The 13,541-nt window shown below is 45.0% G+C and overlaps 6 protein-coding genes across 6 annotated transcripts; 3 read left to right on the forward strand and 3 right to left on the reverse strand.

The window, feature by feature from the left end:
* Positions 1–96: 96 nt before the first annotated feature.
* On the reverse strand, positions 97–1,820 carry L199_007356 (uncharacterized protein; the record flags this gene model as incomplete). The annotated part of the gene is made up of 13 exons (XM_064893047.1): positions 97–144; positions 210–319; positions 378–505; positions 586–633; positions 677–708; positions 764–797; positions 867–978; positions 1,032–1,057; positions 1,112–1,151; positions 1,209–1,278; positions 1,347–1,419; positions 1,491–1,657; positions 1,752–1,820. 13 exons carry the CDS (start codon positions 1,818–1,820, stop codon positions 97–99), a joined length of 957 nt encoding a protein of 318 aa, XP_064749119.1.
* A 289-nt stretch (positions 1,821–2,109) lies between these two features.
* L199_007357 (uncharacterized protein) lies at positions 2,110–2,930 on the reverse strand (the record flags this gene model as incomplete). The annotated part of the gene is made up of 2 exons (XM_064893048.1): positions 2,110–2,547; positions 2,634–2,930. 2 exons carry the CDS (start codon positions 2,928–2,930, stop codon positions 2,110–2,112), a joined length of 735 nt encoding a protein of 244 aa, XP_064749120.1.
* A 511-nt stretch (positions 2,931–3,441) lies between these two features.
* L199_007358 (uncharacterized protein) lies at positions 3,442–4,181 on the forward strand (the record flags this gene model as incomplete). The annotated part of the gene is made up of 2 exons (XM_064893049.1): positions 3,442–3,726; positions 3,819–4,181. The coding sequence occupies 2 exons, from the start codon at positions 3,442–3,444 to the stop codon at positions 4,179–4,181; spliced, it is 648 nt and encodes a 215-aa protein (XP_064749121.1).
* Positions 4,182–5,040: 859 nt separating this feature from the next.
* Positions 5,041–8,217, forward strand: L199_007359 (OPT family small oligopeptide transporter; the record flags this gene model as incomplete). Its single annotated transcript, XM_064893050.1, has 10 exons — positions 5,041–5,637; positions 5,700–6,197; positions 6,261–6,357; positions 6,416–6,596; positions 6,657–7,053; positions 7,133–7,438; positions 7,508–7,673; positions 7,748–8,011; positions 8,071–8,132; positions 8,200–8,217. The coding sequence occupies 10 exons, from the start codon at positions 5,041–5,043 to the stop codon at positions 8,215–8,217; spliced, it is 2,586 nt and encodes an 861-aa protein (XP_064749122.1).
* Positions 8,218–8,659: 442 nt separating this feature from the next.
* L199_007360 (uncharacterized protein) lies at positions 8,660–10,945 on the forward strand (the record flags this gene model as incomplete). The annotated part of the gene is made up of 12 exons (XM_064893051.1): positions 8,660–8,705; positions 8,774–9,012; positions 9,082–9,141; positions 9,197–9,218; positions 9,299–9,393; positions 9,466–9,487; positions 9,557–9,688; positions 9,754–9,811; positions 9,909–10,167; positions 10,261–10,310; positions 10,385–10,777; positions 10,858–10,945. The coding sequence occupies 12 exons, from the start codon at positions 8,660–8,662 to the stop codon at positions 10,943–10,945; spliced, it is 1,464 nt and encodes a 487-aa protein (XP_064749123.1).
* A 308-nt stretch (positions 10,946–11,253) lies between these two features.
* L199_007361 (uncharacterized protein) lies at positions 11,254–13,263 on the reverse strand (the record flags this gene model as incomplete). The annotated part of the gene is made up of 6 exons (XM_064893052.1): positions 11,254–11,351; positions 11,441–11,512; positions 11,577–11,613; positions 11,675–12,202; positions 12,292–12,827; positions 12,903–13,263. The coding sequence occupies 6 exons, from the start codon at positions 13,261–13,263 to the stop codon at positions 11,254–11,256; spliced, it is 1,632 nt and encodes a 543-aa protein (XP_064749124.1).
* Between the last annotated feature and the right edge of the window lie 278 nt (positions 13,264–13,541).

Consider the following 13,541-nt stretch of genomic DNA (forward strand, 5'->3'; position numbering starts at 1 on the left):
AAATAAGTAGAAAGAATGGAAATTGTGAATATGATGCATGGTAATGCTGGGTTTCGAATTGTGATTGGAGCATATGTCAATTGAGGATTTGCTACCTTAATAAGTCTCTTCGGGCATTCTTATACCATCATTGATCCCTGCGTTCTGCCATGTCATCGTCAGCTGTTAGCTCTCTTGCAACGGAACATCGGTCGAAAGTGGGTACACACCATTAGCCTTCCGCCATCCACAGTAATCACAGCATTATCCATGAATCCCCCTGCTTGACTAGCTAACAAAAGTGCTGGACCAACAATCTCATGCTTGTATCCTGCTCTGCCTATACGGATATTCAGCTCAACACCACCTGAACTTGGAGGTGGAGTGGTTTACCTTACCTAATGGTGATCGTAGGGCTGCTTTTTGTGCAGGTGGATGTAAAACCCTATTACCATCTTGATCCAATTTCGAGGTGATCTCACTAGGGAAAGCACCTGGTAATATCGTATTGACTCGGATTCTCAATCTATCACATATTATACCATGATACATTAGCTAATCCATGTCAAAGAGCCACTGTGTGGGACGTGTATGTGGGATGCTTACGGCGATAATCGACCAGCAAGCATCTCAGCTAGGTGTAATGCTGACTTTCTACATCAACAATGGTTCATCGTACAGTTCTTGCGAGACTCACTTGCTGCCTGCGAGGGCAATCAACCAAAATTTCTGATCAGCCAAAGTGAGCCGAGAGAGACATATTTCTGAGGAAGATGATGCCTACCTTCGATACACCGTATGTCAAACTTGATACCGATCTGTACATCACAAAAACATGGGTCAGGCATGTGAAATATACAGACAATCTTTACAGAGACGAGACTGACCGTTGATTAGCCAAAGCAGCGACCGAGCCAATGACAATCACACTCCTGATATCGGATCTGCGTAATAGTGGAACCAGTGCAGCCGTCATGAAATATACACCATTCACATTCGCTTCGAGAGCACCTATCAGCATAAGGATATGACGGAACGGGCAAGTCACTCACTGGCATTGGTGATGTTCCAATCATCACTTCACGTTGAGACATATGAGCCTCATACCATCCCTTCCGTAAATCTTACTCACTCATCTACACCTTCCCATACGAGTCTTTCAACGGCATCCGCTACAATGTCTTCGTATCAGCTCATGAGGTATCCTTAGTTGGTTAATAAGGACATACGATCATTATGATCTTGAATAGGGTTCTTCCACGGTTTCTGAGCACCGGCATTATTCACTAAAACATCGATCTATACGGCTATCAACAGTGATTCTTCTCAATTGCTATAATATATGGAGACTAAGAAACAGTACCCACTTTCTCTTCTTTACTTGATATAATCTCCGCTATCTGCCTCACACCGTCTTTGGTCGATACGTCCCCTTGTATCCTACCACATCATCAGCACATCCATTTGGAGATCTAAAGTTCACGATTCAAGCAGTGGTGTGAGCTACTCACGAGGAGATCGATCCACCCTTACCACCGCAGCTCTCCCTAACCTCTTTGACAGTCTTATCAAGTACCTCTTCCCTTCTTCCTGTGATATATACCTTCGCACCATTCGTGACAAACCCTTCAGCCATCATCCGGCCAAGACCCGTCCCTCCACCAGTAACCACAATCACCTGCATTCATCGCCCGTGATCAGCGCATATCCACAGCTGCGCGAGATGGTGAGTTCTAGGGAAAGGCATGGAGGGATGTTGACTTATAACTCACTTTACCTCGGACCGAAAACAGGCTGTTAGCTTCGAGCGGAACATTGGGATCACTGTGCGTAGTAGACATGTTGAAGCAGTACACCACAGTAGTCAAGACCAGTATAGAGTTGTAGGTGACCTCAAGACAGATGTATGTAGCAGTATCAGAGGTAGGAGTTCATAGCAAATCAAACCACTAATTTAGTGTTATCCGAAAGGTCATTCCGGATCTAACGTCATCATGATCAGTTCGTGCAGATCCCCGATTACCGAACTCGGAGGCTTTTTTAGAGTACTGCATCGGATATCGCCCAAAGAACAAACGCTAATCCACTTGGCCCACGATACATAATACATGTCCAATGGACCTTTGCATATTACCATAAGGAAGGCTCTCGACTTGCATATGCCGAAGCTAATCCGATTGTTCTCCTAGATCTATCCCAAAGATCACTAGCAGTATCCCACCATGATCTTCCTTCCCTCTCGCTTGACCCTTCCATGTCCGTTTCGTTGACCTTATCTGTTTCCGCCTCTTCGAGATATCCGTCAAATCTCTCGTTCGGCAAAACTTCCATCCGGCGATACGATCCGCAATCATCGCACCAAGCCTTACGAGAAGCCACCATGGAAGCGTATGAGGGGGTCGGTCTGCGTACCTCGGTAAATTTGAAGCTTTTCGGTGCCCTATATACATGTCCCAAACTATCACTCATCAATGCGTCTGAACAAGATATCTTAGCTGATGAACAGAAAGAGAAAACTTCAAATGGGAATTTGTTTTTCTCCAACAAACTCTGGGTCTTACATCCTTTCTACATTATTGCACATACTGTCAGCCCAATGAAACGTATACTTACATGTCCATATAGGTATGTGTGTGATGAAGGGGTTTACTTACATATTCAGAGTTCATCTGTTCGATCAAAGCGCGACCTCGAGACTCAAAATCGAATTTCGTCTCGACCGAATGTGTCCCTTCAAAGCTCTCTCTGTACCCTCGCATGTAAGGATGTAAACCTTTGTCGACGAGTGCTATTTTCGCCTGTTTGGTTTCCTTGTCGAACCCCAAGATAGCTAGATCGTGAGGATGGTGTAGGTGTCGAAGGTAGCCTGATAGCTCGGCAGTAACGGTCGGTGCCCCGTCAGACGATTTGATCGTCTTACGGCTGAGGGTGCTGTCCTTGGTGTGAGGCATGATTGATACAACGCTCATGTCACTTTTACCAGATCGGCTTAGGTATGCGACAAGAAAGAGTGATTGGCTGGCGAGCTCAAAATTGCTCTTTCGCAATGGGGCATTATATATGCATCTGCGCAGCTTGCCAATGTGACAAGTCAAGAAACAACTTCGAACTCAGGAACGAATCATCAACATATCCCAGATTATATCCTTTGATCGGAGCACACTCTTTGTGGTCGGAATATTTGATGACCGAAGATTCAAGGACACAACACAATTGCATGACAAGGAGGAATCAACGGATGTGCAGTATACGCGCTTCGTAGCTGTAAGATCCATCAACGGAGAGCGAAACTTCAACCAAAATCCATTGTGCGTCGACTCGATCGTTCTCAGCGAGGACAATAGCACTGCAGTCAAATCCTCCGTTTCCCCTAAGTTCGCTCATAGATAATGATCAATCGGTTTCCTAATAAAACAACAAGAGACTACACTCTATGTCTTGTTCACAGCAGTGCTTTTCAATATGGCAAGCTCCCTCTCAGGCTCGGTTACATTTGATGAGATTCAACCCGGATGGACCGTCAAGGAAGGCAGTCCTAGCGTGCGTGCCAGTTTCTCAGCAAGCTTCGCCCACAATCATCAGAGGTCAGGGGCGGACGATACTTTCCATAGTACCAACGAAGATTCTGAAACCATGACACCCTCATCAGGAACAATCACAATCGTGCTAGATCCCATGGAAGTGACTGGTGGGTTGACATACGACAAGATCCTACAACGACTCGATGCAAAATCAAGAGAAGAATGTGTAAGAAATCTTATACCATTCCTTGCTACCGATTGGTCTTGCGTCTTCGTGTATGAGTAAAAGTATTCTGACGACTCGGAGTGACATCGCAGATGATATGCTCGAAGTCTCCTGCTTCTACTGAACCCACATTATCCCATCAATTCAGGACGGACCATAAGGGACTAAGGATCGAGTGGCAAACAAACAATACCATTATGGGCTGTCCAAACATCCACATCCAAGATGCACCATCATCATACAAGGTGGAAATGACCGAAGAAGACTTTGCAAGCTTCGAACAATGGAAGGACATCAGCATCACCTACGGTAAAGCTGTGACTGCCACAAAGAGTTTTTGTGAGAGTTGTAGTGAATTGACGGATATGAGTGTATTTAGAGATGTCGTCAAAGCGAGATCGAAGAGTGTCAGGTTTGAGGACGAAACTTTGAAGTGGCAAGCTTCCCCGTGCTGACTCATATGTGAAGCAGTGTTTCTGCGGCACAAAGGTCGAGGGCCAGTGTTGGGTTTGAGTTGCTTTGATAACTTCCTCATGATAAGTGATTGCATGGAATATGTAATTGAGTATGACGTCCTGAACAAATGGGAGAATGCCCATGGCATGGAAAGCCGCTGCATTGGGTCCAAAGTCGGACGAGCAAGCGCGCTGAGTAGCAGGCGAACACAATGCCATTTTGGCTCGAGAAAGGACACCGCGTCCCCAGAATAGGCGATCAGATAGGGGAACAAATTGACCCTTCTCTTTGCCGGCTTGACATGCCGACCGGTTTCTCGCAGGAAATAAGCTCACCTGTTTCAGAACGGTCGTGGAGACGTTGCTCGACCGGTATTACCGTCAACTCCAGTCGTGTGAGTGGACCAACCATGCAAGAGTCAGAAAGAGGACTAAATGCATTCTGTCATTCTGTATCATGCTTATCTATGAGCCGCCCTGGTCGGTCTCCTTCGGTGCCTCGGCGCCTAAAATTGGGATTGACATTCTACCAAATTAGCGCCGAGCGATTTCATGTATCACATGACAACCAAGTTGTTCATCTCATGGTTATTGGTCTTTTTTCCTTATCTTCCCTACATCTCTCCTACCCTACCTTGAACATATGGGAACCTCTGCTTACACCCCCATGATGTAAGTGAAGGGAACACAGCTGTACCTCTTCACCGGAAACAGAAGCACGATTCAGAGGGAAAACAAAGTTACTTAGATTAAAGGCGCGCGGCATTCCAATCATCATACCCTTGTCGATCATCCTGACGAACCGGAATTGGATGGATTCACTGGTCGATAGACGGTCAGACAGATAGTGAATGCAGATATGTCGATATATAAGTATCATTCGATACCTTTGGAGAACTTGGACGATGCTCGCCAGTCCGCTTCTGCTTACGAGAACGAATACGAATACGAGCTTGACGAAGTAGATAACATGTCATCGGATACGAAAGATGATGTGCTTTTACCACCTAGGATATACGATGAGGAGGTACCACTAGAACATGATAAAGATAAAGATAAAGATCTACATCAAGATCCCGATGCTCTCGGTGTAGGACATCAAGTGAACCTTGTCGAAGTTCCTTTTGCGACTACTCCTGATGGACATCGATTGACGGTCGGCGATACTTTACCAGAAGTCAAAGCTGTCGCTCTCGAGACTGACGATCCCGATGAACCATGTGAGACCATTCGAGCTTACGTCCTTGGAACCATCGTGGCGTCGGTAGGTGTGGCTTTGAACGTATGGTTCGGTGCTCGACAACCTGGTATCTACATCTCACCTTTCCTCGCTCAACTCCTATCGTACCCCATCGGTGTCGCACTTGCAAAGCTCCTCCCCAAAACGAAGTTCACAACTTTTGGCAGGACATGGACATTGAATCCTGGACCCTTTACAATGAAAGAGCATGCCTTGGTAGGTGAGATTTTCGCAGAAATTGGATGAATTCGGGCTGACGTTGTGCACTATCCTCACAGATCGTGCTCATGGCGACAGTATCGTTCCCAACCGCTACAGCCGTCGATGTCATCATCGCCATTCGACAACCTGTCTTCTTCAACGATCCTGAGATGGGTGACAACAAGGGATTCCAATTCCTTGTTGTTCTTTCAACTCAGTTCTTAGGTTTCGGTGTCGCAGGTCTCGCTAGAGATTCTCTGGTCTACCCATCAGCCATGACCTGGCCTCTGAACTTGGCAAAATTATCCTTATTCAACGCTCTTCACCGAAGAAAGGTGAACGAGTATGGTGTGGTGACTTTACCCAAGGAAGACGAAGACGAACAACAAGATCCACCTGTACATGGATGGAAAGTTTCGATGTTCCGATTCTGTCTATACGCCACTACTGCCAGTTTCGTTTGGTTCTTCTTCACAGCTTTCATCTTCCCTTCTTTGACTTACTTCAATTGGCCAACTTGGATCAACCCTACTAACAAGAAATTGGCCATTATCATGGGATCGATCACGGGTCTGGTAAGTCAATACCTCCTCATAGATTATAAAGCTGTACGAATTTAATGATTCTCGTCTTGTCAGGGTCTTAACCCCATTCCCACCCTCGATTGGACATATATCAGTGGTGCAGGTCTCACACCCCTGATCACACCTTGGTGGGCTACTGTATCAACTTTCAGTTAGTAAACTTTCCTGCTACGTACATTCCCTTTACTTTCCAGCTGATCTCCTTATAGTCGGTGCGTCGATCGGTTATATCATCATCGCTGCTATCTACTTCACCAACACATGGTACAGCGCATATCTCGTGCCCAATTCCAATCAAGCCTTTGACCGGTTTGGAGCCTACTACAACGTTACCGCTGTACTCAGTGCAGACAGGACTTTAGATGTTGAGGCATACCGAGCGTATTCTCCGTAAGTGAACCTATTACTTTAGCTTGACGCTCAAAACTGATCTGATCGGCATTGTTTCAGTCTTTACTTTGGTGCTGGGTACAACGTAGTCATCACAGCTTATTTCGCTTCGTACTCTGCCATTCTCACCTACGCCTTGCTCAATCACTGGTCTGATCTCAAGAAGGGATATCAAACCGGAGTTCGTCGGGTCAAATCAATGATGAACAAGAAGAACAAAGATCAACATGAAGATACCATTCACCATTTCCCAGATTACGATATTCACTACGCTCTCATGACGAGGTACAAGGAGGTGCCTCAATGGTGGTTCTTGGTGATCATGGTGTTCTCAATCGTACTTGGTATTATCATGTGCGAAGTTTACAATACCACGATGCCAGTCTGGGGTATATTTTGTTGTTTGGCTATGGTTCTTGTCTTTGCCATTCCGACTGGTATCATTCAAGCGATCTCTGTGAGTACTCCAGAATCATCGCTTAACTTCTAACCAAAGTTAGGTCGTAATTGCTGATGGTTGGGATATTATGCTGTAGAATATGCAAATGTCTTTAGTCATCCTCGCTGAGATCATCCCTGGTATAGCCATTCCCGGACGACCCTATGCCAATATGATTTTCAAGTTATACGGATGGGTATCGCTCAGTATGACCTTACTTTACGTCTTGGACCAGAAACTCGCCCATTATCTACATCTTCCACCTAGAGCTACGTTCAGAGCTCAGATGTGGGGATGTACGATCAGTTCTTTCATCTCGATCGCTATCATCAATTGGCAGTTCAAGGCTATCCCTGATCTTTGTATGCCTGGTCAGAAAGACCTGATGACCTGTCCTTACTACGTGAGTGGTCTTATCGCTTGTCGCTATCTCAGCGCATGTTGTGTGGCTGATCATTTCCGGTATTCATAGACCACTTTCTACTCTTCCGCTTTGTTATTCGGTGTAGTCGGTCCAGAAAGGATGTACGGTAGCTTAGGGTTGTACAAACACACCTTATGGGGTTTCTTGGCCGGTGCGGTATTAGTCGCGATGGCTTGGGCAGCTAAGAAGAGATGGCCCAACAAGATAACAAGGAGTTAGTCATCTTACATACAGTATCACAAAGTTGCTGTCTTTTGAACAATAAGCTAATCAGTTGGGTCACCTCAGATATAAATGTCCCCGTCATTATCTTTGGTGTTATGTACTTTGCACCTTACAATTGGTCTTTCGTCTGGGCCGGTGTACCCTTGGCGTGGTTCTTTATGTCATATGTCTTCAAGAGGTTCCCAGCATGGTGGAACAAATACTGTTACGTGTTATCTATTGGATTAACGGTCGGTGCTGCCATCAGCGGTGTCATCCAGTTCTTCTGTATTACCTACCCTGGTGGGATCATGCCTTCTTGGTGGGGTAACACCGTTTACGTATCCGGTAAGTATCCTCCGCCTTCCCTGTGAATATATAGCTGAGTTGACTTGATTGGGTTTCAGGCTGTGATGCTCTGGGATGTCCGTTGAAGGAGATGCCAGAAGTAGGATACTTTGGTCCAGGAGTGAGTCAAATCCTCACAGTTCATACTATGTTGATATCATCGCTGATATGTTGAATGTCTTGCATAGCCTGGTGAATACTTGTAATTCTGATACTGGCGAGTGGCTACATAAGGATACTTTACATGATCACTTCCGTTTAGCTCAGTAATCAAGTCGATTAGTAGTATATCCAGATTCTTCATTTCGCTCATTCCTTCTCTTTCTGTTATTTTCATTCGTAGGTGGTTGTAGTTCAAGGTAGTTCGAGTCTTAGTTGTCGGTTGTCTACATACGATCTAGTACAGTGCTCGTAGTGTTCATATGAGGTGGTATGATAGGATGCAGCATATGAATATGTTATGTCTGTGGTGTGGCCAATACCCGAGGTTCGGTGTTCCTTTGTATGACGTTGTGTATCAACCTCGCAAAGATAACGAACGATCACTCCGGCTTCTCATTCGACTTTACACCCTTTCATCGTATCGACATAACACATACAGAAGAACGCGGAAGAGTCTAAAGCAAATAAGTCACTTGTACAACGAGTATGACCGCAAGTGTGCATCTGGTAGTGCTCATCCATGGATTATGGGGTATGTCCACTTTCTCTCTCTTTCTCTCTCGAGATGATTGGAGGCTGATCTTTCATTCGACATATCAGGTTCACCGAGTCATCTATCCGTAGCTCAAGAGGAGCTCGAGAAAGCCTGGATTGGGAATGAGAATGGGCAGAAGGTATCACAAGATGTAGATGGACCTTCGGACGATCCAATCATCACTAGTAAGATACAGAATAGAAATAAGGAAAATGGGGAATTGGTGATTATGATTGCTGGAGGGATGACTAGTCAGTTGACTTACGATGGAGTGGACGTATGTGCTAGTAGAGTAGCCTATGAGGTGGGTCAAACCTATTCTATGGCATGCCTGTGTCGCTTGCTGAATGTAAGCTGCGATGATTGTGGATAGGTTGATCAGAAAATAGAGGAGTTGGAAGGTGAGGGAAAGAAAGTCGACAAGTTCAGTGTGGTGAGTTTTCTGATGTACCGGTGTCCATACGATAGCTGATCATGGGGATGATAAGATGGGGTATTCATTAGGTGGACGTGAGTTGACATCCTACCATAAATGATAATTCACGTTTGGTGATCGTGCTGGAGCTGACGATGATACCATCCTTATACAGTCGTAGCCAGATACCTCGTCGGATTATTACATTCTCGCCAACCTTCTTTCTTCGACATACATCATCCAGTATCGTTTTCAACCATCTCAACACCTGTAAGCTTCAAACGCATCATACGTCATACGCTGAGAACCACATAGCTGACGAGTGTTTGGTTGTGTAATTAGCATTATGGTATACCCAAGTACAGTGAGTGTCTCATCGTCAAATTGGATAAAGGTATCGTTTCCCACACTTACCTCATGACCTTCGGTACAGACACCCTACTGTCGACCGTCTTATGTTGGCTCGGTGCGAGAGTGATGTCGAGGTCGGGTGAACAGCTATACGTGGTGGATAAATACTCGGATGAAGATCAGAGGCCTCTGTTGGAAATTATGGCCGATCCCAGTAAATTCGTCGCAGGATCAGCATCGTGATAACGCTAATTGAATGTTATGTTATATGAACCACAGGAAGTATCTTCTATCAGGGATTAGAGCGATTTGATAAATTGGAAATATATGCCAGCGCGTAAGTATCACTCAAATCTTCCTCTGTATTGCTCACAGTCGAAAGTATGATTTGAACAGAGGACGAAACGTTGCTCATGACCTTATTGTGCGAATAGTATAAATGACAACTCGGTACCATATCCCACCGCAGCTATCGAACCAGTGGATCATTTCGCACAATGGGAGGAGCGTGGCATATCAGTTGATTCGGACGAAGATGGTATTATACAATCTTGGACTCCAAACGACAATGGCAGCACTGCCGAAGATGAAGATGACAAAAGTAAGAATAACAAGAACAAGAGTGGCTCAGGATTCGGAATGAGGTTGGGCACTTTACCTCCTGTCTTGAGATATAGATTCCCGTTCAATTATGTGAGTGGTGTGCAAAGCGATCTCACCTATTGTGTTTGAACCGGTTGGCGAAGAGGTGGGAGAGCTAACGAACGATATCACATGTTACCGTAGATCATCTTGTTGTTGTTCCCAATCATGTTACCACTTATCATCATACTCATGTACGTTCATCCTCTTCCAGCACACCGCAAGGAATTTGCAATCTGAAAGACTGACTTGTGTTTAATTTATTTAGCCTTACGAGACAATCACTGGATACTACCCGATCCAAACGTCGTTTACAGCTCCTTTCCCGAACTTCTTCCTCAGGTTCTTCTTCTTCACAAATACCAAGTTCGAGTGGATTATCGATCCAAGCTCTGAGAGATGGTATACGAAGGATAGAGAGATCTTTGGAATCTGATTTAGTAGAAAATCAAGAATTGTTAGATTCACCTGCTCTTCACTCCCATCATCCGATCGGAGACGGCATGACAAAGGACAGAAGGGGCGAGAGTGGGACTGATCTGAAGATAATATTGAAAGATAGTCAGATGAGGATGTGTTATTGGTTGAATCAATTACCCCTTGAGAAATATCTCACTTGGTGGCCTGAGATTACGAATGCTCATGCTACTGCTATTGTCAGGTGCGATACTCTTACCTTTTCGTAAAACTGGATGATATACATATACTGATTGAAATTTTTTTGGGAAACATTAATTATAGAGATTCGCATAAGTTTCCGGTCCATGAGCGAGGTAGAGGTTTGATCAAGTTATGGGCTAGAAACTTGTTGGATAAGCCAAAACAATAGAACGGCTATATATTTGTGTATAGTGGTTTGGTATGTATATACATGTATCATGCATGTATTGATATGTTACTGACGTGATACAACGACTAACTTGATTGACATACAACTTATTGTCATTGAGTTGATAACATGCACTGATGAATTGTATGATGCTGAATTTGATTTGACTACAGAGTTCAAACGACTATACAGATAAAAAATACCAGAACACAGCAGATGGAAATTACGCGATATAAGGAACCATCGATTTGAGATGTTCATCTTTACAGGAACTACATTAATGTCATCGTCTCAAGAAAATATCGTTCCTATCGAAACTTCCTGAAAGACCCAAACCAATCGTCTGATTTGGTCCTCGATCGCGATTTTATCTTCGGTCTCGACATCTTCTCCCTCGCCTCTGACACTGATCGAATCAATAGTCAGCTTTTATTACGCTCAACCACCTGGAACAAGGGATAGAGCATTTCTAGTCCCAACAGTACGCTGACCCACTCATCTGTCGAGTTTCCTCTTGTAATCCAATCGAAGAATCTGACTTTTTAGGTCTCAACAGCTTGGCCATTTCTGCCATACAATCAGAGTGATCAGCTTTCAGCATCCCCTCAGTCCTGAAAACCAGATCACTTACCTTTCCAAGGTGTCGGAGGACTTTCACTCGGATCTCTCTGCTTCACTCCACTCAATCAGCTGCGTATAGGAATAATACAACCATCACAGCTCACTCACTCGACCTTCAAATACCTCTACAGCCTTCTTGACTTTCCCACTGACTTTCCTTCTGCCCTTTGACTCCTCCTCCTGGTCTGCTGCATTATCATACTCGACTGCCCTGAGCATATCACTCGACTTCGTCGATCGGATAGGTTCAAAACTCCTTCCAGAGGGATAAAAGGTCGGTACGAGTCTGATTTCGGCATCTCTCTCTCGGTACCCTCGTGATTCTAAATTTAGCTTCCCAGTGGATCGTGATAATTGATCCTCCTCTTTCTTCCTATCTGGTCTCGTCGAAGGATGTATTTTATCCAAGACCAAAGAATTCGATCTGGATAACGGAGGTAAGTTCCAGCTTGTCAGAACTTCGTCAAACAGATTATCTTGTCCTATTTCGAATGATGTCTCTGGTAGATCAGTGATCAATGGGTCTTCGAAGGTCTGTAGATCAACCATGGAAAGCTCAGGGGAGGAAGAACCCGATGGTGGTGGAGAAGGGAGTAGTTGACGGAATTCCGGTGTAGGTGGGGTATGTATTGTATCCTAAACATCAATCAATCAACACGAACGTCATCCTGTTTAAAGTGATAGAAAGATCTGAAATACAGAGATTCATCGGTCAGGTAACTAACCTTGGGCTGAAGCTTCTTGATACGTTCCTCCAACATGATTGAACTAGGTCGACGAACGATTTTGAGCGGTTGCCAACTCTCCTCTACACTTGTAGGTGTTGTCTTATCAATCAAAGATTCGAATGATTCGTTGAAGAATGATGACGTGACTGGAACGGGTTTACGTTTGCTTTGTCTTTGGGGAGTGATCGTGTCTTTTGGGATGACGGGTAATGGTCGATTGAACGTTACTAGTTCTTTTGCGCTGACGTTAGTGTGAGGGTGAAACTCATCATTCCGAATAGGGTTGGGAGTTCTTGGTATCGATAAGCCAGGTCGAGAAGGCTGTTGAAACACATCACGATCTACATAGGGATGAGTGTGCACTCTATTCGAATCAGAAGTCGCTGAGCTAGACAGCTCGAAGACTGAAAGAGCATGTCGAGATCGGTTCCATCGTGTGTTCCATGGTGAGTTGTACAATGTATCCGCTTCTGACTGGGTGGATGGCCGCGGGTTGGACGCTTGATGTGATCGAAGTGGGATTGGTGGACGAGCTAAAATGTATTTGCAAGAGATTTCTCTCAGCCGAATATGAAATCGGTGACATGATCATATTATAGTGAGCTCACCTGCTCTTCGTTTATCTTTATTGATCCACTCGTCATCCCGCAGAGGCACCATCACCGGTCCCATGAAACGAGGTGGAAGCGGTTTAGGTGTGAGCCTCACATCTGATGTCACCAGATGTCCTTGATCCGAAGGGTTGATCAGAGGCCCTATCTCACTGATAGATGATTTTCTATCTTTCGATTTGGTGATCGACAAAGCTCTACCTATCTTGTTGACAACACCCATCGCTTTTGATCTTCGACTTTTGCTTGATTCAGCGAGGTATTCGATCCCACTGCCTCTCTGCAATGGCTGTGGATTTAGGTCTGTGGGTGCAAGAGGCTGGGTAGAGGTGTGGGACAGCCTTCGATTGTTTAGCATGATGGGTGGCGAAGGGTTGGAATTTGTCCGACTGGGCATACAATGGGAGATAGAGACCAGCAGTGGAAGGGTGACTAGTGGGGATATGAGAAATGAGTTGAAGATGAGATTGGGAGGTCCAGCAGGTATTACGAAGAGGTATGAAAGGGATAACGACTAGCTCGGCTACACAAGATGATCAAGAGAGATGTGAGTCGACGTTGAAGCAGCCAGGAGCAGGTGTATGTTGTATGGGTGTATGTATAGTCGTAATCCATCTGCACATGGAAATCAGTCTC

This window comes from Kwoniella botswanensis, chromosome 2 (genome assembly GCF_036426115.1).
Source record: "Kwoniella botswanensis chromosome 2, complete sequence".
NCBI classification, from domain to species: Eukaryota; Fungi; Basidiomycota; class Tremellomycetes; order Tremellales; family Cryptococcaceae; genus Kwoniella; species Kwoniella botswanensis.